At 48.4% G+C, this 26,650-nt stretch overlaps 1 protein-coding gene across 8 annotated transcripts in view; it reads right to left on the minus strand.

The window, feature by feature from the left end:
* The window catches only part of LOC134933242 (lymphocyte cytosolic protein 2-like), an 881,523-nt gene that overhangs the window by 79,219 nt on the left and 775,654 nt on the right, over nt 1–26,650 (minus strand). For all 8 annotated transcript variants that reach the window (XM_063928300.1, XM_063928301.1, XM_063928302.1 and 5 more), the window contains one exon: nt 22,472–22,527. In XM_063928300.1, the coding sequence (XP_063784370.1) occupies nt 22,472–22,527 (56 nt within the window). The remainder of the gene's footprint in view (nt 1–22,471; nt 22,528–26,650) is intronic.

Below are 26,650 nucleotides of genomic sequence, written 5' to 3' on the forward strand. Positions count from 1 at the left end.
ATAAGGAGCCGCGCGTCGCCGCCATTTTCACTCGTGCATTGGAGATGATAGGGGGAGGACGTGTGCAGAGTTCTCTCAGTTGTGTTCAGTGTGCTGCAAATATCTGTGCTTAGTGTGCTTGCAAATATCTGTGCTCAGTGTGCTGAAAATATCTACGTTCTCTGCCTGAAAAATGTTCCATATCTGTGCTGCATTGTAGTATATAGTAGGAGAACAGTGCAGAATTTTGCTGACCAGTGACCACCAGTATTATATCAGTACGGTACAGTAGTCCACTGCTCTACCTACCTCTGTGTCGTCAAGTATACTATTCATCCATACCTGTGGTGAATTTTAGTTGTTGTGCGCAGTAGTAGGAGGACAGTGCAGAATTTTAATATATAGCAGTACGGTACAGTAGGCCATTGCTATTGATATATTACTGGCATATAATTCCACACATTAAAAAATGGAGAACAAAAATGTAGAGGGTAAAATAAGGAAAGATCAAGGTCCACTTCCACCTCGTGCTGAAGCTGCTGCCACTAGTCATGGCCGAGACGTTGAAATGCCATCAACGTCGTCTGCCAAGGCCGATGCCCAATGTCATAGTAGAGAGCATGTAAAATACAAAAAACAAAAGTTCAGTAAAATGACCCAAAAATCTAATTTAAATGCGACTGATGAGAAGCGTAAACTTGCCAATATGCCATTTACGACACGGAGTGGCAAGGAACGGCTGAGGCCCTGGCCTATGTTCATGGCTAGTGGTTCAGATTCACATGAGGATGGAAGCACTCAGCTTCTCGTTAGAAAACTGCAGTGCCACTCCTAGATGGGCCAGGTGTTTGTGTCGGCCACTTGGGTTGCTTAGCTTAGCCACACAGCTACCTCATTGCACCTCTTTTTTTCTTTGCATCATGTGCTGTTTGAGGACTATTTTTTGAAGTGCCATCCTGTCTGACACTGCAGTGCCACTCCTAGATGGGCCAGGTGTTTGTGTCGGCCACTTGGGTCGCTTAGCTTAGTCACACAGCTACCTCATTGCACCTCTTTTTTTCTTTGCATCATGTGCTGTTTGGGGACTATTTTTTAAATCTGCCATCCTGTCTGACACTGCAGTGCCACTCCTAGATGGGCCAGGTGTTTGTGTCGGCCACTTGGGTCGCTTAGCTTAGTCACACAGCGACCTTGGTGCACCTCTTTTTTTCTTTGCATCATGTGCTGTTTGGGGACTATTTTTTTAAGTGCCATCCTGTCTGACACTGCAGTGCCACTCCTAAATGGGCCAGGTGTTTGTGCCACCCACTTGGGTTGCTTAGTTTAGTCATCCAGCAACCTCGGTGCAAATTTTAGGACTAAAAATAATATTGTGAGGTGTGAGGTGTTCAGAATAGACTGGAAATGAGTGGAAATTATGGTTATTGGGGTTAATAATACTATGGGATCAAAATTACCCCCAAATTCTATGATTTAAGCTGTTTTTGAGGGTTTTTTGTAAAAAAAACTCCGGAATCCAAAATACACCCGAATCCGACAAAAAAATTTCAGGGAGGTTTTGCCAAAACGCGTCCGAATCCAAAACACGTCCGCAGAACCGAATCCAAAACCAAAACACAAAACCCGAAAAATGTCCGGTGCACATCACTAATAATAAGTATGTGAGACCTCAGAGATTGTGGAGCTCCTAACAGCTGAAGTAACAGAAAGAACAAATGTGTTGAGTATGGTATGCCGATGGACGGTATCCCGCCGTCAGAATGCCGGCAGGTGAGAAAGCACAACGAAGCCCCTTGCGGGTTCGGTGGTTCACTGCGCTTGCCACAGTTTCTATTCCCACTCTATGGGTGTCGTGGATACCCACGAGGGGGATTAGCCCCTATTAGCCAGGATTCCGACTGTAGGCATTGTCAGTGGTCAGGATTCCGGCGTCAGTAACCTGACCGCCGGAATCCCGACAGCAGGCAATGTAACCGCATTCTGAACAAACAACTGCTGATGCCGATTGAATTGCAAATTTCTGTAACATTTTGAGTTAATTACCGTCAAACAAGTCCACTCTGATACCATTTATTAAAGTATTTCTCCAATTTGCCCGTCAGATAAAATATTTATCCAACATATAAACACATACAATCCCCTGTTGATACACTTGCACCACAATGACTTCCTGGAGCCAAGTGGCACCAGAACATATGTAGAGTCCACAACATGAGATTGCTGCACACAGACCACAAAGACCATCATCACCACTCAGCGTGAGATGCCTGGAGTGAGTGGCCTTTGATTTGAGATGTTTTTTGAGTGATTTGTTTTGAGATGCTCTGCTAGCGGTGGGCTTTGTTTTGGTTTTTTGTTGCCGAAAATGTGTCTTTGTCTCAACTAGGATGCACCAGGAGACTGTGCTGATCAATTTGATATTTGACACTTGTATATCTGTGTATGACTGAGTCTGGATACAGAGCACAGTGAAACTTGTATTGGAAATAATAAGATTTTACTTACCGGTAAATCTATTTCTCGTAGTCCGAAGTGGATGCTGGGAACTCCGTAAGGACCATGGGGAATAGCGGCTCCGCAGGAGACTGGGCACAACTAAAAGAAAGCTTTTAGACTACCTGGTGTGCACTGGCTCCTCCCACTATGACCCTCCTCCAAGCCTCAGTTAGGATGCTGTGCCCGGAAGAGCTGACACAATAAAGAAGGATTTTGAATCCCGGGTAAGACTCATACCAGCCACACCAATCACTCCGTATAACTCGTGATACTATACCCAGTTAACAGTATGAACTATAAACTGAGCCTCTCAACAGATGGCTCACAACAATAACCCTTTAGTTAGGCAATAACTATATACAAGTATTGCAGACAATCCGCACGTGGGATGGGCGCCCAGCATCCACTACGCACTACGAGAAATAGATTTACAGGTGAGTAAAATCTTATTTTCTCTGACGTCCTAGTGGATGCTGGGAACTCCGTAAGGACCATGGGGATTATACCAAAGCTCCCAAACGGGCGGGAGAGTGCGGATGACTCTGCAGCACCGAATGAGAGAACTCAAGGTCCTCCTCAGCCAGGGTATCAAATTTGTAGAATTTAGCAAACGTGTTTGACCCTGACCAAGTAGCAGCTCGGCAAAGTTGTAAAGCCGAGACCCCTCGGGCAGCCGCCCAAGATGAGTCCACTTTCCTCGTGGAATGGGCTTTTACTGATTTAGGATGCGGCAGTCCAGCCGCAGAATGCACCAGCTGAATTGTGCTACAAATCCAGCGAGCAATAGTCTGCTTAGAAGCAGGAGCACCCAGTTTGTTGGGTGCATACAGGATAAAAAGCGAGTCAGTTTTCCTGACTCCAGCCGTCCTGGAAACATAAATTTTCAAGGCCCTGACTACGTCCACTAACTAGGAATACTCCAAGTCCCTAGTAGCCGCAGGCACTACAATAGGTTGGTTCAAGTGAAAAGCTGATACCACCTTAGGGAGTAACTGGGGACGAGTCCTCAATTCTGCTCTATCCATATGGAAAATCAGATAAGGGCTTTTACATGACAAAGCCGCCAATTCTGACACACGCCTGGCCGAAGCCAAGGCCTATAACATGACCACTTTCCACGTGAGATATTTCAGATCCATGGTTTTAAGTGGTTCAAACCAATGTGATTTTAGGAAACTCAACACCACGTTGAGATCCCAAGGTGCCACTGGAGGCACAAAAGGGGGCCGAGTGTGCAGCACTCCCTTTACAAAAGTCTGAACTTCAGGCAGTGAAGCCAGTTCTTTCTGAAAGAAAATCGACAGAGCCGAAATCTGGACCTTAATTGAACCCAATTTTAGGCCCATAGTCACTCCTGACTGTAGGAAGTGCAGAAATCGACCTAGCTGAAATTCCTCTGTTGGGGCCTTCCTGGCCTCACACCACACAACATATTTTCGCCAAATACGGTGATAATGATTTGCGGTTACTTCTTTCCTGGCTTTAATCAGCGTAGGAATGACTTCCTCCGGAATGCCCTTTTCCTTTAGGATCTGGTGTTCAACCGCCATGCCGTCAAACGCAGCTGCGGTAAGTCTTGGAACAGACAGGGCCCCTGCTGTAGCAGATCCTGTCTGAGCGGTAGAGGCCATGGGTCCTCTGATATCATTTCTTGAAGTTCTGGGTACCAAGCTCTTCTTGGCCAATCCGGAACCACGAGTATCGTTCTTACTCCTCGTCTTCTTATTATTCTCAGTACCTTTGGTATGAGAGGCAGAGGAGGGAACACATAAACCGACTGGTACACCTACGGTGTCACTAGAGCGTCCACAGCTATTGCCTGACGGTCCCTTGACCTGGCGCAATATCTCTCTAGCTTTTTGTTTAAGCGGGACGCCATCATGTCCACCTGTGGCCTTTCCCAACGGTTTACCATCAGTTGGAAGACTTCTGGATGAAGTCCCCACTCTCCCGGTTGTAGGTCGTGTCTGCTGAGGAAGTCTGCTTCCCAGTTGTCCACTCCCGGAATGAACACTGCTGACAGTGCTAAGACGTGATTTTCCGCCCATCGGAGAATCCTTGTGGCTTCTGCCATTGCCATCCTGCTTCTTGTGCCGCCCTGTCGGTTTACATGGGCGACTGCCGTGATGTTGTCTGATTGGATCAGTACCGGCTGGTCTTGAAGCAGGGGCCTTGCCTGACTTAGGGCATTGTAAATGGCCCTCAGTTCCAGAATATTTATGTGTAGCGACGACTCCTGACTTGACCAAAGTCCTTGGAAATTTCTTCCCTGTGTGACTGCCCCCCAGCCTTGAAGGCTGGCATCTGTGGTCACCAGGACCCAGTCCTGTATGCCGAATCTGCGACCCTCTTGAAGATGAGCACTCTGCAGCCACCACAGAGATACCCTGGTCCTTGGAGACAGGGTTTTCAGCAGATGCATCTGAAGATGCGATCCCGACCACTTGTCCAAGAGGTCCCACTGAAAGGTTCTTGCATGGAACCTGCCGAATGGAATTGCTTCGTAGGAAGCTACCATTTTTCCCAGGACTCGTGTGCAGTGATGCACCGATACCTGTCTTGGTTTCAGGAGGTCTCTGACTAGAGATGACAGTTTTTTGGCTTTCTCCTGCGGGAGAAAAACTTTTTTCTGTTCTGTGTCCAGAACCATCCCCAGGAACAGTAGGTGTGTGGTAGGAACCAGCTGTGACTTTGGAATGTTTAGAATCCATCCGTGCTGTTGTAGCACTTCCCGAGATAGTGCTACTCCGACCAGCAACTGCTCCTTGGACCTCGCCTTTATAAGGAGATCGTCCAAGTACGGGATAATTAAAACTCCCTTTTTTCGAAGGAGTATCATCATTTCTGCCATTACCTTGGTAAACACCCTCGGTGCCGTGGACAGTCCAAACGGCAGTGTCTGGACTTGGTAATGGCAATCCTGTACCACAAATCTGAGGTACTCCTGGTGAGGATGGTAAATGGGGACATGCAGGTAAGCATCCTTGATGTCCAGGGATACCATGTAATCCCCCTCGTCCAGGCTTGCAATAACCGCCCTGAGCGATTCCATCTTGAACTTGAATTTTTTTATGTATGTGTTCAAGGATTTCAAATTTAAAATGGGTCTCACCGAACCGTCCGGTTTCGGTACCACAAACAGTGTGGAATAGTAACCCCGTCCTTGTTGAAGTAGGGGCACCTTGACTATCACCTGCTGGGAATACAGCTTGTGAATTGCCTCTAGCACAGCCTCCCTGCCTGAGGGAGTTGTCGGCAAGGCAGATTTGAGGAAAGGGCGGGGGGGAGACGCCTCGAATTCCAGCTTGTACCCCTGAGATACTACTTGAAGGAACCAGGGATCCACCTTTGAGCAAGCCCACTGATTGCTGACATTTTTGAGGCGGCCCCCCACCGTACCTGGCTACGCCTGTGGAGCCCCCGCGTCATGCGGTGGACTCAGAGGAAGCGGGGGAAGAATTTTGATTCTGGGAACTGGCTGACTGGTGCAGCTTTTTCCCTCTTCCCTTGTCTCTGTGCAGAAAGGAAGCGCCTTTGACCCGCTTGCTTTTCTGAAGCCGAAAGGACTGTACCTGATAATACAGTGCTTTCTTAGTCTGTGAGGAAACCTGAGGTAAAAAAATTTCTTCCCAGCTGTTGCTGTGGATACGAGGTCCCAGAGACCATCCCCAAATAATTCCTCACCCTTATAAGGCAGAATCTCTATTTTAAAGTAAGCATCACCTGTCCAGTGACGGGTCTCTAATACCCTCCTGACAGAATGGACATTACATTAATTTTGGATGCCAGCCGGCAAAATATCCCTCTGTGCATCCCTCATATATAAGACGACGTCTTTAATATGTTCTTATGTTAGCAAACTAGTATCCCTGTTTGACAGGGTCACCGACCACGCTGCAGCAGCACTATCTGCAGGTCTCAGTCTAGTACCTGAGTGTGTAAATACAGACTTCAGGATAGCCTCCTGCTTTTTATCAACAGGTACCTTCAAAGTGGCCGTATCCTAAGACGGCAGTGCCACCTTTTTTGACAACCATGTGAGCGCCTTATCCACCCTAGGGGATATCTCCCAGCGTAACTTATCCTCTGGTGGGAAAGGGTACGCCATCAGTAACTTTTTAGAAATTACCAGTTTCTTATCGGGGGAACCCACGCTTTTTCACACACTTCATTCACTCATCTGATGGGGGAACAAAACACTGCCTGCTTTTTCTCCCCAAACATAAAACCCTTTTTTAGAGGTACTTGGGTTAATGTCAGAAATGTGTAACACATTTTTTTTATTGCCGGGATCAAGTCACGGATGTTCCTAGTGGATTGTGTATATGTCTCAACCTTGTCGACACTGGAGTCAGACTCCGTGTCGACATCTGTGTCTGCCATCTGAGGGAGCGGGCGTTTTTGTGCCCCTGATGGCCTTTGAGACGCCTGGGCAGGCGCGGGCTGAGAAGCCGGCTGTCCCACAGCTGTTACGTCATCCAGCCTTTTATGTAAGGAGTTGACACTGTCGGTTAATACCTTCCACCTATCCATCCACTCTGGTGTCGGCCCCACAGGGGGCGACATCGCATTTATCGGCATCTGCTCCGTCACCACATAAGCCTCCTCATCAAACATGTCGACACAGCCGTACCGACACACCGCACACACACAGGGAATGCTCTGACTGAGGACAGAACCCCACAAAGCCCTTTGGGGAGACAGAGAGAGAGTATGCCAGCACACACCAGAGCGCTATATAATGTGGGGATTAACACTATAACTGAGTGAATTTTCCCCAATAGCTGCTTGTATATACAATATTGCGCCTAAATTTAGTGCCCCCCCTCTCTTTTTAACCCTTTGAGCCTGAAAACTACAGGGGAGAGCCTGGGGAGCTGTCTTCCAGCTGCACTGTGAAGAGAAAATGACGCCAGTGTGCAGAGGGAGATAGCTCCGCCCCTTTTTCGTGGACTTTTCTCCCGCTTTTTTATGGATTCTGGTAGGGGTATTTATCACATATATAGCCTCTGGGACTATATATTGTGATTATTTTGCCAGCCAAGGTCTTATTATTGCTGCTCAGGGCGCACCCCCCAGCGCCCTGCACCATACTTGCCTACCTGACCCTCTCCATGAGGGAGAAAATGCTCTGTTCCTGGACTTTCCTGTAATGTATGATTGCCATCACCTGTGGTGAAACACCTTTCTTATCAATTAACTAGCTCACCACATGTGATGGCAATCATACATTACCAGGAAAGTCCAGGAACAGAGCATTTTCTCCCTCATGGAGAGGGTCAGGTAGGCAAGTATGCCCTGCACCCATCAGTGACCGGAGTGTGAGGTGTACATGAGGAGCAATGGCGCACAGCTGCAGTGCTGTGCGCTACCTTGGTGAAGACTGAAGTCTTCTGCCGCCGATTTTCCGGACCTGTTCTTGCTTCTGGCTCTGTAAGGGGGACGGCGGCACGGCTACGGGAACGAACACCAAGGACGGGTCCTGCGGTCGATCCCTCTGGAGCTAATGGTGTCCAGTAGCCTAAGAAGCCCAAGCTAGCTGCAAGCAGGTAGGTTCACTTCTTCTCCCCTTAGTCCCTCGTTGCAGTGAGCCTGTTGCCAGCAGGTCTCACTGTAAAATAAAAAACCTAAAATATACTTTCTTTCTAGGAGCTCAGGAGAGCCCCTAGTGTGCATCCAGCTCGGCCGGGCACAAATATCTAACTGAGGCTTGGAGGAGGGTCATAGTGGGAGGAGCCAGTGCACATCAGGTAGTCTAAAAGCTTTCTTTTAGTTGTGCCCAGTCTCCTGCGGAGCCGCTATTCCCCATGGTCCTTACGGAGTTCCCAGCATCCACTAGGACGTCAGAGAAAAGCTGCGGTTGCTACTGTACATTGTAGCACTTCGTATACAGATTCAGAGAAGCACACAGTTATATATATATATATCAAATTGGTCAGCACAGTGTCCCGATACATATTAGCACCATCGAGTTGCAAGTAAGAAGCATTTTCGACAAAAAAAATGCAAAAAAGAAGCCCGACACTAGCCAAATCTCATGGAACCTGTTCTGCTAAGAGGGATTGTTTGGCATGACTGTAGCAATTATGTATGAGGATACATCTGTATAGGTTTGCAGTGGAGACTGCTACAAAGATTCTCTCACTGGCTAAAAAATATGCGAAAAAGGTAGCCTATACGCTTTATTGGCTAACATAAAGATGTTAGCTATAGGAACCAAATTCCAAAAATCTATGCTAGAAGGATGTAAACAGCTCCAATATCACGTCCCCCATAGAGAACTATGGGAGCGGAAATTTGTTAGGATTCATGGCCAGTAGCGGATCCTGCTACGGGCACACAGGATTTTTTCCCCGGGACGCCACCTTCCGGAGGGCGCTGCGCCATGGCAAGATCCGCTACTGTTGGTCAGTGCCCCCCGGTGATGTGCGGTTCTGTGAAGGAAACTAGACGGGTAGACACTACCCGTCTAGTTTCCCTTCGTGTAGAGGACCTTTGCTGTGCGGTGCGCAATGGTGTCATCGCGCAGCGCACAGCATTGTGGGACTGGCACATAGACGCTAGGGGTCATAATTGACCTCTAGTGTCTATGCTGTGCTATGGGAGAGACGTCATGACGTCTCTCCCATAGTTTCGAGGAGCAGCGCGGCGGAGGTCAGCAGCGGTCGGGAATCAGGAGCGGGAAAAGTAAGTATTAATTATTATGTTGTTCTGAGGAGTGGGCGGCCAGATGGACGACAGTGGATGGACACAGAAGCGGGGCTTAAGGTAAGTATTGTGTTTTGTTTGTTATTTGTGTGCGTAAGGGGCACTACCACGGTGGGAACTACAACGGGGGTAATACTAAAGGGAGCATTTCCACTTGGGACAGTACTACTGGGGGCACTACTAATTGAGGCATTACTACAGGGGGGCACTACTATTTGGGGTACTTCAAATGGGGATGTTATAACTGGGGGCACTACTAAAGGGAGCATTACTACTGAGGGCAATACTACAGGGGGCATTTCCACCAAGGGCACTACTACAGGGGGCATTACTACTTGGGGCACTACTAATGGGGGCATTGCATAAGGGGCATTACTCTTGGGGACATAAGGGGCACCACTACTATGGGTAGGGCATTGAATAAGGGGGACTACTGCTGTGGGCATTGTATAAGGGGCACTACTGCTGTGGGCATTATTTGTATTAGTGACACTACTACTATGGGCATTGTGTATAAGGGGCACTAATGTGCATCATAACATGATGTGGGGCAGTACGGATGGTGTTATTGTTAGCATTACTGCCTCACAGCACTGAGGTCGTGGGTTCAATTCCTACCATGGCTCAAACACTTTTTTAGACCACACCTTCTTTTTGCTCAGTCTCTTTAATTAATAGGCGCCGTGAAGGGGGGGGGGGGGGGGGGCAGAAGTCAGCTAGGATGCCCGAAAGGCAGAGAGTGTCAGCCCGGTCTGGCAGTTCCAGAGGGAAGAAACACCTCCCAGTGGGACTGCCTGTAGTGTCCCTGACTGGCAGGTAGGACTTGCAATAGGAAGTCACTGCCAGTCACAGAGCAGCCAGTGCAGACTCAATGACTGCATCTGGTTTCACTCACTCTGAGCTGAGATGGTGGATTTTACCTGGGGGGCTGCAGTCCTGCAGCCCATAGGCAGTTCTATCAATGGTGCTCTGTATGCGGTGCACATGGGCCCCTGGGTCCAGGGGGAGCCCACACCGCACACATTGCACCCATTTTTTAGTACTCACCTCTCCAGAATCCAGCGTCAGGCACTACAACTGCAACCGTTGCACAAAAAATCCTTTCCAAAATGGTTGCAGTGTATGTGCACTTTGAATTTTGTCTCTAGATCATGGCAGGCGCCATGTTTCCGGAGACCTGTGCATGCACAGTAGGCTAGTGCACATGTCAGAGCCTACGGTGCCATGCAGAGGAGGGGACCCACCCACAGGCCCCCTCCTCGCTTAAGACACCCAAGCTGCAGCCCATAGGTAAAATCCGCCACTGGTCAACAAATAGTAAGTAACTGTTCATCGGGCATTTAAGACCAGGCTGCTGCACTGATACAAACTAGAACCTAGAAACATACTGTAGGTGCAGTAAAACAAAATAAGTTACATAGAAACATAGAAACATAGAATTTGATGGCAGATAAGAACCACTTGGCCCATCTAGTCTGCCCTTTTTTTAACCATATTTTTATCTCAAAACTTATTTGATCCTTATTTCTTTGTAGGATATCCTTATGTCCAGTGGCGTAACTTCATCCCAGTTGCCCGGAGGCAAGATAAAATGCTGTGCCCCCCTCAAAAAAATAGTATTTTAACTGACTCTTTTATATCCGCCATCACATCACCGACCCCTCTATACCTTACATTAAATCACTGACACCTCTATACCCTAAACTATTGACCCATTTATACCCTACACTAAATGATTGACCCCTCTGTATCCTACACTACATTACCGACCCCATTGTACCCTACACTACATTCCCGAACCCATTGTAGTTAAAAAAAACACAGACACACACATTGGCACAGATAGGGAAAAAACCATACACATTGGCACTGATATAAAATAAAGCACATAGGCCACCACAAAAAGCACATAAGCCCCTGTAGGAAAATAATAAAACACATTGGCACTGATAGAAAAATAATACAGAACATAGGCCACCTCAGGAAAATAATACAGCACATAGGCCACAACAGCGAACAAAAATAAACAGGTCACCACAGTGAAAATAATGGGGGAAAAAAGGTCACTACAGCAAAATAATAAAACACATTATTAAGAAAATAATAAACACAATGGCGCCGATAGGAAAAATAAAACACACATCGGCACTGATAGGAAAATGAAGACATACAAACTCAATTACTATATGTCTGAGGCTGTGGCGTCCCTCACATGACTGCTTGGCGGGTCTCTCCCTTTTATTATAACTAGGGGCCCATGTGTTGTCCTCCCTCCCTTGGCCCCTGTGTGAGCCATGTCCCATTCCTTCCCCCTGTGAGAGCCATATAACACCTTTCCCTGGTCCGTGTGTGAGCCATGTCCCCCTTCCCCCTGTGTGAGCCATGTTCCCCCCTTGCCCTGTGTGAGTGATATCACCCCTTCCCTCTTTAGTGAGCCACATCCCCCTTCACATGTGTGAGATATGCTGACCCTACTCCTGTGTGAGCCATGTCCTCCTTACCCCTTTTGCAAGTTATTTCCACCCTTCCCCTGTGTGAGCTATATCCTCCTTTCCCCAGTGTGTTTTAGCAATGTCCACCCCGTCCCCCATGTGAGCCATGTCCTTCTCCCCCCCCCCTCACATGAGCCATGTCCCCCTTCCCCCAGTGCCCTCATTTTTATCATGCTCTCACCACGATACAGTGGCTGACCCAAGGGAGAGACAGTGGGTGATGTAGAGGATGACGGGGTGAGGCAGTAGATGACAGGGAGAACTGACAGGGAGAGATAGTGGGAGATGGAGAAGCAGTCGGTGATGCCAGGGAGAGGCAGTGGGGGATACCAGGGAATGTATGATAAGGGGATGCAGTGTATAACACCAGGGGGAGGCTGTGGATGATGTAGAGGATGATGGGAAGAGGCATTAAATGACAGGAAGAGGCTGACAAGCAAGAGAGAGGTGACATGAATAGATAGTCGGCGACAGAGTGGCATTGGGTAGCACAGGGAGTGGGATACTGGGAGAGGCAGTGGATGACGCTACAGAGAGGATGACAGGCAGTGAGGGAGAGGCTGTCAGGCAATTTTCCTGCTAGGTCTGAGGTGCAGGAAAAAGGGGACATCTGGTGCAGTCAGAGGCCAGTGCCTCAGAGATATACGGAGCAGTCAAAGGTGTGTCAGGGGCATAGGGATCGGTCACAGACATAGGGATCAGTCAGAGGGCATAAGGTGCACTCAGAAGCCAGTGTTTCAAGAACATAGGGAGCAGTCAGGGGGCATAGGTAGCATTCAAGGGGCATAAGGAGCAGTCAGGGGTATGCCAGGTTCATAGGGAGCAATCAGGGGGCATAGGCAGTAGTCAGGGGGGCATAGAGCCAGTCTAGTTGCATAAAGGACAGTCAAGGAGCATAGGGAGCAGTCAGGGGGCATAGGTAGCATTCAAGGGGCATAAGGAGCAGTCAGGGGTATGCCAGGTTCATAGGGAGCAATCAGGGGGCATAGGCAGTAGTCAGGGGGGCATAGAGCCAGTCTAGGGGCATAAAGGACAGTCAAGGAGCATAGGGAGCAGTCAGGGGCATAAAGGGAATAGGGAACAGTCATGAGGCATTGGGAGCAGTCAGGGGGCATAGGGGAAGTCAGGGGGCATAAAGAGCATCCAGGGGCATAGAAAGCAGTCAGGGGGCATAGGGAGCAGTCAGGGGGCATAGAGAGCAGTCAGGGGAATAAGGACCTGTCAGGGGGCATAGGGAGTAGTCATGGGGCATAGGGAGCAGTCAGGGAGCATAGGGAGCAGTCAGGGGAATAAGGAGCTGTTAGGGGGCGTAGTGAACAGTAATGGGGCATAGAGAGCAGTTGTCAGGTTCGGTTTTGCTTGTGTCCCCGGAGGGGGCGCTAGTGGGTCAGTGGAGGTAGGATGGAAGAAGTGAGGAGGCTGGATTGGGTTTCTGCGCATCTGCGCAATGGTGTTTTATTAACATAAAAGTTCAAACAATAAGGCAGCAGAATAACGTGCAGAAATAAACAATAAACGTATGCAATGGAAATGATGCAGCTTGGAAGCTGAGAGTCTATGGGTGGAATGGTAATATGACAGTATGATGAATAAGTTCACTGGTGTGAGAACCGGAGTGGTTTAAAACGTGGAGCCAGCAGAGATGGAAATAAATGTATAGCAACCTGGTAGCAGATGCAGGAGACTCAGGGAGATGTTAGCAGTGCAGTTCGTCAAGCACAGGCAGCTAGCAAGCTGCTTCACAGGTGAGGTGATGGAATGCACCTGGAGAGAGTCTCAACTGCTGAGGCTGAAGCACACTGTGGTTGTAGATAGGTGTGGAGCCAAATGCAGACGCAGGGATTGCTGATGCTTGTAGTTCCACTGAGATGCAAGAAGGTAACCAGGAACACGGAGGAACAGGTAGGTAACCAGGAACACGGAGTATCCAGGAAGGTAACCAGGAACACGGAGGAATCCAGGCACATGGGTCGCAGAAGTGACACAAAGTTCAGGACAACCACAGGCTTACCCTGCAGCTCCTGATATACCCCCTGGTGTGCAGGCATTGGTTGAAGTGGAATGAGGAGGTGCGGCCAAGCTCCGGATTGGCCACCGTACTCTGACTGATGGAAACTGTCATGGCGGCGCCCATGCCGCGGCCCGGCGGGAACGCGGCGTGCTCACACGCCCGCTGTCAACAGGAGCGTTCCCAGGCCCAGGATGACGTCTGGCGGCAGGGAGGCGGACGGCAGCAGAACGTAGAGACCCCGGACGGAGTCCGCACCGATGGACAGATGTGGCCATGGTGAGTCGATTCCTGACAGTACCCCCTCCTTTATGGGTGGGCACCGAACACCCACGTGGCTTGGAAGGATGAGTTCTGTGGAAGACACGGACCAACCTTGGAGCATGGACATCTGACGAATTCACCCAACTTCTCTCCTCAGGACCATAACCGGACCAGTCGATGAGGTATTGTAGACGACCGTACCGGCAACGGGAATCCAGAATCTTCTCTATCTCGAACTCCACGCCCCGCTGAGTTCGCACTCTGGAACCGACTGGAAGAGCTCTTTGGAAGCGATTCAGGACTAACGGTCTGAGGAGAGAGACATGAAAGGTATTAGGTATTCGTAGAGAAGGTGGTAACTTGAGTTTGTAGGCCACAGGACTGATGACTCTTTCGATAGAAAAGGGACAGATGAAACGTGGTGCAAATTTTATCGACGGGACTCTAAGACGAAGGTTCCGGGTGGAAAGCCAAACCTTGTCACCAGGTTTCAGGCTAGGAACTGCACGTCTTTTGCGGTCAGCAAAGAATTTATACCGGCTGGAAGCCTTCTTGAGAGAAGCATGAATCTTCCTCCAGGTTGAAGAGAACTGACTCAAGACAGCAGTGGCAGCTGGAACATTAATGTGAGGAAGGTCTTGAAAATCTGGAACACGAGGATGTTGTCCATATACAGCAAAGAAGGGGGTTGTCTCAGTAGCGGTGTGGTAGTGGAAGTTGTGGGCAAATTCGGCCCACGGAAGCAGATCCAACCAGTCATCTTGAGAAGATGAAACGTAAAGTCTTAAAAAGGTTTCCAAATCCTGGTTTATCCTCTCTGTCTGCCCATTCGTCTGAGGGTGGTAAGCTGACGAAAACTTCAGTTTAACTTGTATGGCAGAACAGAGGGCTCTCCAAAACCTCGCTACAAACTGAACACCTCGGTCGGATATTATTTCTGTGGGTAGTCCATGTAGACGGAAAATCTCCCGTAGGAATATTTGGGCGAGTTTTGGGGCGGAAGGGAGACCCTGGAGAGGAACGAAATGGGCCATCTTGGTAAATCTGTCCACCACAACCCAGATGGTATTATATCCTTGAGAAGAGGGAAGGTCAGAGATGAAATCCATGGACAGGTGTGACCAGGGACGGCTGGGAACAGATAATGGTTGTAACTGACCTGCTGGAGACTGACGAGGAGTCTTGTGCTGCGCACATATAGGACAAGATGCCACAAAGTACTTGATGTCAACTTTCATCTTTGGCCACCAGTATGTCTCAGAGAGGAATTTGAAGGTCTTCAGGACACCAGGATGTCCTGTGAATCTGGACTGATGAGCCCAAGACAGCAACTTGGGACGGAGTTCTGGAGAAACAAAAGTCTTACCAGGAGGCGGAGCAGGAGAAACTTGAGACGAAGCAAATATCACTGGACTCAGGATGGAATGCGGAACTGAGTCGGACGTCTCCTCTTCGGTCTCCATAGATCGGGATAAAGCGTCTGCCTTGATATTCTGAGAACCTGGGCGGAAATGAAGCTTAAAGTTAAAATGAGAGAAGAACATAGCCCACCGGGACGGACGAGGATTAAGGCACTGGGCTGCCTTTAGATAAAAGCAGATTTTTATGATCCGTATAGATGTTGAACGGAAATTTGGCCCCTTCCAGGAGATACCTCCATTCCTCAAGGGCCAGCTTGATCGCCAGTAGTTCTTGATCTCCAATGGAATAGTTAGCTTCTGCAGGGAGGAATTTACGAGAATAAAATCCACAAGGGTGAATCTTCCCATCCGTTCCCTTCTGGGAGAGAACAGCTCCAACTCCTACTGTGGAGGCATCCACCTCCAACTCGAATGGCTTGTTTACGTCTGGTTGAGACAGAACTGGAGCAGACATAAAGGCCAGCTTGATCTTTTGAAATGCCGCTAAAGCTTTTTCTGACCAGTTGGAATGATCTGCCCCTTTCCGAGTTAAGTTGGTAATAGTAGCGATGAGAGTGGAGAATCCTCGGATAAACTTCCTATAATAATTGGCGAATCCCAGGAATCGCTGATTAGACTTGAGACTGGAGTATTTGGAATGGACCAATTGGCAATGGCTTCCAACTTTTGTCGGGTCCATCTGGAGATCCGATCCGGAAATTATATACCCCAGGAAGGGTATGGAGGAGACTTCGAAGGTACACTTGGATAATTTGCCGTAGAGACGGTTCTCACAAAGACGTCGGAGGACCTCACGGACTTGTAGACGATGAGAAGAGAGATCTTGAAAGAAGATGAGGATATCGTCCAGGTAGACTACTAAATACTTGTACAGAACATCACGGAATATTTCATTAACGAAGTGCTGGAACACTGCTGAAGCATTGCTTAACCCGAATGGCATTACCAGGTATTCATAGTGGCCATCTCGAGTATTAAAAGCTGTCTTCCATTCATCACCACTACGGATCCTGATGAGATTATAGGCACCGCGGAGATCTAACTTAGTGAAGATGCGGGCTCCCTTGACGCGATCAAACAACTCAGTGATGAGAGGTTTGAGACCCCGGTAGTCGATGCATGGACGTAATCCTCCATCCTTTTTTTTAACAAAGAAGAAGCCCGCACCAGCGGGTGAAGATGAGGGACGGATAAATCCTTTCTGTAGGTTCTCCCTGATGTAATCGCTCATCGCCTCAGTTTCAGGAACGGATAACGGATAGGTACGCCCCCTAGGTGGTTTCTTGCCGGGAATGAGGTCAATAGGGCAATCCCACTCTCTATGGGGCGGCAGAACATCAGCGGCCTTTTCACTGAAGACGTCAGAGAAATCTTGGTAAGCCGCAGGAAGACTTGACTGGGTTTTGACTTCAGAAGACTTGATAGGACAAACTTGGGCTAAGCAGGACTGGCGACAATGTGAACCCCAGGAAGTGAGTTGTAACGTAGTCCAATCAATCTGCGGATTATGTAATTGGAGCCAGGGCATACCCAACACGATCTCCTGGGTTGCCTGAGGAATAACTAAAAACTTTATTAATTCAGAATGCAGGAACCCGACTCCCAGAACCACTGGTCTGGTTTGGTGAGAGATATTCCCCTTGGAGATTCGGCTACCATCTACTGCAGTGATGTAGACTGGATATGAGAGTTCGCAGACAGGCAAACGAAACTTATCTATCGCAGCTTGAGTGATGAAGTTTCCTGCGACTCCACAGTCCACTAACGCGGATGCAGATTGAAGACCAGCCGTAGTCTCTAATGTCACAGGAAGAATAAAGTTTGAAGGAGCTTGTCTAGAAGATCCCAACTTGACTCCTCCTTTACAAGTCAGGATCTGGCGTTTCCCGAACGCGCTGTACAATAATTGATCTGGTGACCTGCAGCCGCACAATAAAGACACAGGGGTAAATTTACTAAGGTCCCGATTTTGACCGAGATGCCGTTTTTTCATCAAAGTGTCATCTCGGTAATTTACTAAGCAATAATCACGGCAGTGATGAGGGCATTCGTAATTTTTTGGAAGTCCAACAAAAAAATTACGAATGAATACACCATCGGTCAAAACGCGGCTGTTTAAGTATGAATCTCGGTCATTTACTAAGAAGTGCAAAGCAAAAAAAAAAAAAAACACTGCCGTGAAAAATTACAACTCGTAAAAAAGTGCTAAAAAAAAACAGACCTTTTTTTTTTATTCGTGATTGGATAGGCATGCACGGATCCATGAGATCCGTGCATGTATATCAGTGGGAAGGGGTGGAAAAGTGCTTATTTTTTCAAAAAAAATTACGTGGGGTCCCCCCTCCTAAGCATAACCAGCCTCGGGCTCTTTGAGCCGATCCTGGTTGCAGAAATATGGTGAAAAAATTGACAGGGGTTCCCCCATATTTAAGCAACCAGCATCGGGCTCTGCGCCTGGTCCTGGTTCCAAAAATACGGGGGACAAAAAGAGTAGGGGTCCCCCGTATTTTTAAAACCAGCACCGGGCTCCACTAGCTGGACAGATAATGCCACAGCCGGGGGTCACTTTTATATAGTGCCCTGCGGCCGTGGCATCAAAAATCCAACTAGTCACCCCTGGCCGGGGTACCCTGGGGGAGTGGGGACCCCTTCAATCAAGGGGTCCCCCCCCCCCCCCAGCCACCCAAGGGCCAGGGGTGAAGCCCGAGGCTGTCCCCCCCCATCCAATGGGCTGCGGATGGGGGGGCTGATAGCCTTTGTTGTAAAAGAAAAGATATTGTTTTTAGTAGCAGTACTACAAGGCCCAGCAAGCCTCCCCCGCATGCTGGTACTTGGAGAACCACAAGTACCAGCATGCGGCGGAAAACGGGCCCGCTGGTACCTGTAGTACTACTACTAAAAAAATACCCAAAAAAACACAAGACACACACACCGTGAAAGTATAATTTTATTACATACATACACACATACATACATACTTACCTTATGTTCCCACGCAGGTCGGTCCTCTTCTCCAGTAGAATCCAAGGGGTACCTGTTGAAGAAATTATACTCACGAGATCCAGGGGTCCAGGCTCCTCGGGAAATCCAGGGGTAATCCACGTACTTGAAAAAAATAACAAAACGGTGTCCCGACCACGAACTGAAAGGGGACCCATGTTTGCACATGGGTCACCTTTCCACGAATGCCAGAAACCCACTTTGACTTCTGTCTAAGTGGGTTTCTTCAGCCAATCAGGGAGCGCCACGTTGTAGCACTCTCCTGATCAGCTGTGTGCTCCTGTCCTCACTGACAGGCAGCACACGGCAGTGTTACAATGTAGCGCCTATGCGCTACATTGTAACCAATGCTGGGAACTTTCTGCCCTGCGGTTGACCTAAAGTGACGTCACCGCTGAGAAGAGGACCGACCGGGTGGCTGGGGGGGGACGACCCCTTGATTGAAGGGGTCCCCACTCCCCCAGGGTACCCCGGCCAGGAGTGACTAGTTGGATTTTTGATGCCACGGCCGCAGGGCACTATATAAAAGTGACCCCCGGCTGTGGCATTATCTGTCCAGCTAGTGGAGCCCGGTGCTGGTTTTAAAAATACGGGGGACCCCTACTCTTTTTGTCCCCCGTATTTTTGGGACCAGGACCAGGCGCAGAGCCCGATGCTGGTTGCTTAAATATGGGGGAACCCCTGTCATTTTTTTTCCCATATTTCGGCAACCAGGATTGGCTCAAAGAGCCCGAGGCTGGTTATGCTTAGGAGGGGGGACCCCACGCAATTTTTTTTTTAAATTTTACAGTGTTTAATTAAAAAAAAAAATAGAACCCCAGCACGGATCACACAGATCCGGCCGAGATTAATTGTAAAAAAGTCGGCAGTGTTTTGCTAATCACTGCCGTAAAAAACACAAAAAAAACACGAATGACATCGACATCGGAAGAAAAGAAAAACCCGAATACGACAGCTTAGTAAATCCATCGTAACAAATTCAAAAAGTTGCAGTTTTACACTTTCGATGTCATTCGTGATTGAACTTTGACCTGAAACGGGAAAATACGAATCTTAGTAAATTTACCCCACAGTCTCTCACGGAGTCTTCTTGACCGCTCCTCAGGAGTTAGGCGCGACCTATTAATTTGTATAGGCTCATCAGAAGGTGGAGGCTGAAATTGTACTGAAGGTACCATTCTTGACTTGCGCGGCTCACTACGAGCACGCTCACTGTTGCGTTCGCGAATGCGAGAGTCCAACTTGATGCACAGAGAAATTAGTTCAGACAATTGCTCAGGGATATCGCGGGTTGCCAGTTCATCCTTAATCCGATCTGAAAGTCCATGCCAGAAGGCTGCTACCAGGGCTTGATTATTCCACTGAATCTCTGCGGCTAACGTCTGGAACTGGATGACATATTGTCCCATACTCCGGGTACCTTGACGAAGCTGAATAAGATCTGCAGAGGCTGATGTTGCACGACCCGGCTCGTCAAAGATGCGTCTGAAGGTTGACACGAATTCAGCGTAGTTGTTCATCAGAGGGTCAGCACGTTCCCACAGGGGAGACACCCAACTCAAGGCAGAACCAGAGAGCAGTGAGATAATATAGGCAACCTTGGATCTTGGCGTGGGGAAATTGTGTGGTAATAATTCAAACTGGATTTCACATTGGTTAAGGAACCCGCGACATAGCTTCGGACTGACATCATATTTGCTGGGCACGGGCAGGTGCAAGCGTGACACTGGAGCTGATGCAGCCGGCGTAGAAGAACTCACAGCACTTGCAGGTGCTGGAATAACTGGAACTGGAGTAGCAAGTACACTAGGCAGGGTTTGCTGTAGTGTATCAATCCGGGAGGACATCCCTTGCAGAAACTGGAACATCTGCTGCTGCACAGCCTCTTGACCATCCAAGCGAGAGACCAGATTTTGTAAGGCCCCTGACCCCACACTCTGACCACCGTCCGAGTCCATCGGTCCTGAACTTACTGTCAGGTTCGGTTTTGCTTGTGTCCCCGGAGGGGGCGCTAGTGGGTCAGTGGAGGTAGGACGGAAGAAGTGAGGAGGCTGGATTGGGTTTCTGCGCATCTGCGCAATGGTGTTTTATTAACATAAAAGTTCAAACAATAAGGCAGCAGAATAACGTGCAGAAATAAACAATAAACGTATGCAATGGAAATGATGCAGCTTGGAAGCTGAGAGTCTATGGGTGGAATGGTAATATGACAGTATGATGGATAAGTTCACTGGTGTGAGAACCGGAGTGGTTTAAAACGTGGAGCCAGCAGAGATGGAAATAAATGTATAGCAACCTGGTAGCAGATGCAGGAGACTCAGGGAGATGTTAGCAGTGCAGTTCGTCAAGCACAGGCAGCTAGCAAGCTGCTTCACAGGTGAGGTGATGGAATGCACCTGGAGAGAGTCTCAACTGCTGAGGCTGAAGCACACTGTGGTTGTAGATAGGTGTGGAGCCAAATGCAGACGCAGGGATTGCTGATGCTTGTAGTTCCACGGAGATGCAAGAAGGTAACCAGGAACACGGAGGAACAGGTAGGTAACCAGGAACACGGAGTATCCAGGAAGGTAACCAGGAACACGGAGGAATCCAGGCACATGGGTTGCAGAAGTGACACAGAGTTCAGGACAACCACAGGCTTACCCTGCAGCTCCTGATATACCCCCTGGTGTGCAGGCATTGGTTGAAGTGGAATGAGGAGGTGCGGCCAAGCTCCGGATTGGCCACCGTACTCTGACTGATGGAAACTGTCATGGCGGCGCCCATGCCGCGGCCCGGCGGGAACGCGGCGTGCACACACGCCCGCTGTCAACAGGAGCATTCCCAGGCCCAGGATGACGTCTGGCGGCAGGGAGGCGGACGGCAGCAGAACGTAGAGACCCCGGACGGAGTCCGCACCGACGGACAGATGTGGTCATGGTGAGTCGATTCCTGACAGCAGTAATGAGCATAGGGAGCAGTCAGGGAGCAGTCATGGGGCATAGGGAGGAGTCAGGGGGCATAGAGCAGTCATGGGGCATATGGAGCAGTCAGGGCCAGCAGGTGAGAGGTATGGGGTGAAGCATTTCGCAGGACATGAGGCTGGAGCTGTAACCTGCAGATGTACACAAGGCAAGCAGACAGAGACTGACCTGCAGAAGAAGAAGCAGCGCCATCCCTGTTGCCTACTCCCTTCTGTGTCCCATGCTGGGGTTCCTGTAACGTGATGCGCAGCACCTGCAGCTCAGAACCCTCTGTCTGACATCCGGGATTAGAATAGCTGAGGCGGCCGCTGGTCCCAGAGGAGTGGCCAACCACCCGCAAGAGTGTATATTGAGCTGCTGGAGGCAGCCCCGGTGATGTGTCCTGGAGCCATCTGCAGTCTACGGCCGGGCCAGCCAGTCTGCCTGTGGCTGCTGGGGACTCCTTGTGACGGACGGGCAGGCTTGCGGAGTTTCAGCAGTCAGTCACAGAGGCGGAGCGCCGCGCTGATGCTGATCGGCGCCGCTCCACCTCCTCTCGGTGGGTAGCTCTTTTATGGAAGCGATGGCAGAAAGGGCATGGTCGGGGGACAGTGTTGGAGCCAGGTGCCCTCTTCAGGACTGGAGCCCGGCGGCAACGGACTCCGTTGCCTCTGGGAGTTCCGCCCCTGCTTATGTCTATCGCATGCATGTTAAAATTGCTCTACTGTCTTAGCATCTATCACCTCTGATGGGAGGCTACTCCACTTGTCCACTACCCTCTGTGAAGTAATTTTTCCACAAATTTCCCCTGAACCCCCCCCACCCCCCACTCCATTCTCAGTGCATGTCCTCGTGTCCTATTGCTTCTTTTCATTTGGAGAATGTTTCCCTCCTGGACTTTGTTAAAAACCCTTGATATATTTGAAAGTTTCTATCATGTCCCCCCTTTCCCTTTTCTGCTCCAAACTATACATATTGAGATTTTTTGTCTTTCTGGGTATGTTTTGTGATGTAGGCCATGCACCATTTTAGTTGCCCTTCTTTGTATAGTCTCTAATGTATTAATATCCTATTAATTATCCTTATCTGCAATACAGTAAGTATACAGTTTATTGCCCACATATTTTGTGTGTTGTTAGTAAGTGATAATTTATAGTTTACCTGGTTTATAAGGGTTGTAAAGTAGTCCTCCAGGTTTCGGGGCTCCAGGGTGAGAACTGTAATACACAAGGTTAAAACATGAAGCAAAAGGCACTTTTGTTTGCTAGCTACAGTATCTTTAAAAGAAAACAGACATGTGCCGTACGCTACTTAATAAAGAAATACTTTCCAAATGTTTCAGGGTCTCAATATTTTACAACTATATACAGTATAGGACTGATAAAGCAGGAGTAAAAACAGCAGTACAGTTGTGGCCCTCTGACCACAGACTAGGTAGTAGAGACAACAACATTTGTGGTGTAAGTAGCAGCTAGTACAGTAATATATAATATATTGATAGTGAATGATTTGATCAGGATATAACAAAAGAATGTGACATTTGAAAAGTGCACTTCTTACAGTATGTACAGAGGTTCCAGTCACCTGGTACTTTCTTTAAGAAGACCTCATTAACAAAGCACCTAGACGTTTCTTTGGTTCAACATAATGTCCCACCACATATCAAAGTGCAATACAGCTTTACACAAAGTAACAATGCACAACAATGCGAAAAGAGGTGGATAATCTCTAAGGTTGGGTACACATCTGAGCGACGGGCAATCACGCCGATGGTCTGGACAATTTCACTTCGTCCCGTAACATGCCAAATTGCCCGTACACGCTGCCTGATGTAATAAATGACAGAACAATATCTCATTCTGTCCTTCATTAACATGTACAGCGCCGCATACGATATCTTTTGATTGACCGTGCACCATGGTCAACCAAAAGTCCTCATAGGCGACCCGCAGGAGCACATAATCAGGCATGCATATTAGACGATACACATGATTTGTCATTCTAATATCATTTAGATATGTGACTGGCCTAAGTTTTGCTATATAAACGTCACATACTGTACAAGCTGCTATCACTATTTTACCATACATTCACAGTAAGTAAGGTGTTTCATTTTTGTTCTGAAATACTGCTTAGTTTAGCCTAATTTGTGGCTTAAAAAAGTCATAACTCAAGAGAGTGACGGGAAATCCAATTTAAAAAATAAATAAATTTCACATTTCTGTGTATGAAACTTATTATAAACGTTTTTAAAGAACAACAATAAATACACTTTTCTCCTGAGGCCTTTACAATTAATGCGGAAAGCACACCTCTAATAAAATAGCCGTGTATAAGAATCAATCATAAAAAGATTGCACCTACTTCCCCAGCCTTTAACTAACCCCAGAGCTTGAGAGACTGATGTACTAAGTCTTGGAGAGAGATAAAGGACTGTACTAGCCAATCAGATCCTAACTGCCATGTCACAGGCTGTGTTTGAAACATGACTGATAGGAGAAGAGAGAAGAGGCGCTTTAAGAGAGGAGGGGGCCTGTGTGCAGGCTCCAATAGGGCCCCCTCCTCTCCGACAGCACAGTAGAGTCTACTGCGCATTTGCAGGTCTCCGGGAACATGGCGTCTGCGCAGCGTTCTTGGGGACAGCTCTTTTGCGCATGCGCAGGTCACCAGAAAATGGACACAGCAGCCATTTTCCAAGTGATTTTTGCCACTGTGCAGTTAGAGCCGGGCCGACGGAGAGGGGAGTATAAGAGAATGGGTGCAGGGTGTGCAGTATGTGGGCCACCCTGGATCCAGTGGCCCGTGTGCACTACAGACTTTGCACCCATTATAGATACGCCATGGAATAGGAACTGATTGGCTGGTACTATATCTCTATCCAGTTTATCAAACTCCATAACTATATGGCACCCCTTGCTAGAGAAAGCCAGCTACATGTTGGTCAACACAGGCCGGGGACTCTGGGGGTCATTCAGATCTGATCGCTGCTGTGCTTTCTCAGACAGCAGGTGATCAGGTCCAAACTTTGCATGCGTAATGCCCCGCAATGCACAGGCACATTGGACAGCTACAACGGGCATCGCCGGTCAGCAACAGGATGGTGTGAAGGATCCATTCGCATGTGCATACGCAAGGTGATTGACAGGAAGAGGCCGTTTGTGGGTGACAACTGACCATTTACATGGAGTGTCCAGAAAAACACAGGCGTGGCCAAGCGTTTTGAAGGAGGATATCTGACGTAAGCTCTGGCCCCAATTAGCAGGATTCAGTTGCACTGGAAGAGAAAGTCCTGGGCTGCACAGAGACTGCACAAACTGATTTTTAGCAGCTCTGGTAACACATAGGAACACACACTTGCACAGCAAAAATACACTTTCCCTGTAGGCGGCGACTATCTGATCGCAAAAAATGCAGCCCAGCGATCAGATCTGAATTACTCCCTCTGACGTGACCACAGCTACTAGACATTCGCTAAAAAGCTCTAGGGCTTTTCCAAACCCCTCCCATTGGATTTTGGAATGGAACCAATAACAATATTGTGACCTACAAAGTAGCAACTTTGTTACCCCAAGAGACTGCCACTATGATGAAAAGGTGAAAAGGAGTCCCCAAGATCGTTACTCATTATGCTAAGAGGTCTATTTAGTAATCAATTCAGTATAAGGAACACTTGTTTCAGCACGTTTAAGGGCAGAATTAAGTATCTCCGGCATCAGCTGTCCCGATACAGTACTTTCTTTGGGGACAGTGTTTAATAAGATCGTTCAAAGCTTTGTAACTCCAGTTTGCGCACTGGAACAATGGGCGATTCTAAATCATCTCAGTCACCAATCCACTTGCCTCTGAATGGGTGTAACTGGGCTGCAATGTAGTGAGCAAGTAGATGGAATTGAAGACCACACTACGCCTCAATAATAGGAAAACACTGTAGCGTAGAATTACGTATGCAGATACAGCCGTGGACGCACACAGAATATAGGCATGATGCATATCAGTTTAATCAGCAAAAGCTGCTTGTGTGTCCTATTTACATCAATTTGATGGAAAAACTTGCACAAAAAGAGGCTTGCCTTACCAAGTCACAAGACGGCATGGCATGACTAGAAGGGCTCTTTAACGTGTCAGGAGGCTAGATGTATGTGGACACATCTGTACAGGGCCATAACTAGGCATGTGGAGAGTGTGCCGCCGCACATAATGCAGCAGGCAGCATTTGTCGACCACCCATTTACTTCCTCCACCCCTTCCATCGTTAATACCTGTAACCTACCTTCATATGATCCCATGGAATATAACATCCAGAGAGGCTGCAAACGCAACTAGATACTGTATATAGTAATTCACTGGACTTCCTGCTGGAAACTCTGACGCTCTGCTTTACAATAGTAAATAAGACGTCTGCTCAGTATTACTTCTCTATTTTGCAGCTGCTTGGAATACTATATGTTATGTCCTCATCCCTCCTGTCATGCAGTCTGCAGTGTTACTAGGTGCAGCTGGAGGAGAGCTGGTCCCTGGCAGTGTTACTAGGTGCAGCTGGAGGAGAGCTGGTCCCTGGCAGTGTTACTAGGTGCAGCTGGAGAGCTGGTCACTGGCAGTGTCTCCCTGTCTCCCAGCAGATTATAGTAGATCTTACAAGGATGGCTTTAGTGTGAGAACCTGCAATAGATCTGCATTAATGACATGCTGAGGAGACTCTGTTTATGATGTTATCCAAGCACAATAGCATGTGCTAATAAAATGCTTTTAATCAATACTTTGACGTTTGCTAGTACCTATGAAAGGTCACTGTTCTGCTGTACATTAGAAGTGCTTTTGTATTACCTCTATGGTCCCTTTGTCTCTGGCAGGCTCTCTCTGGGAGATACAGCTGATCAGGCACACATACCCTTATATGGTCACACTGGGCGGCACCTTCCTCTCCTCATGGACAGGCCCCTTCTTATTAGTAAGAAGCACAGTAATGCCGGAGCTCCCCTCTGTCAGCAGTGACATCAGAGGGGGTGTATCAGAGAACAGGGTCCTGGCAGAGAGGGTCTGACAGTTGGGCTACACTCCTTCCATCCCCCTGCAGCAGGGACATGGAGCAGACAGAGGCATAGTCTGTGCAAACCTGAGGTAAAGTCCTGCTGCAGACGCTGCTCACACTGACAGTCTCACTCACCTCCCCTCAGAGCAAAAGGTCAGGCTATTTATAGAGATTCACACAGTTCCCGGATGTGTCCTGCTCCTTGCTCGTGACCTCTTTTAGAAAAAACTCTCCTGCAGCTCGTGGACACTCTAGAAAGTTCAAAGCAGCATTTAACTCAGTCAGTGCTGTATTTAACCAATTCAGGGCTG

Source organism: Pseudophryne corroboree, chromosome 6, assembly GCF_028390025.1.
Source record: "Pseudophryne corroboree isolate aPseCor3 chromosome 6, aPseCor3.hap2, whole genome shotgun sequence".
Classification (NCBI taxonomy): domain Eukaryota; kingdom Metazoa; phylum Chordata; class Amphibia; order Anura; family Myobatrachidae; genus Pseudophryne; species Pseudophryne corroboree.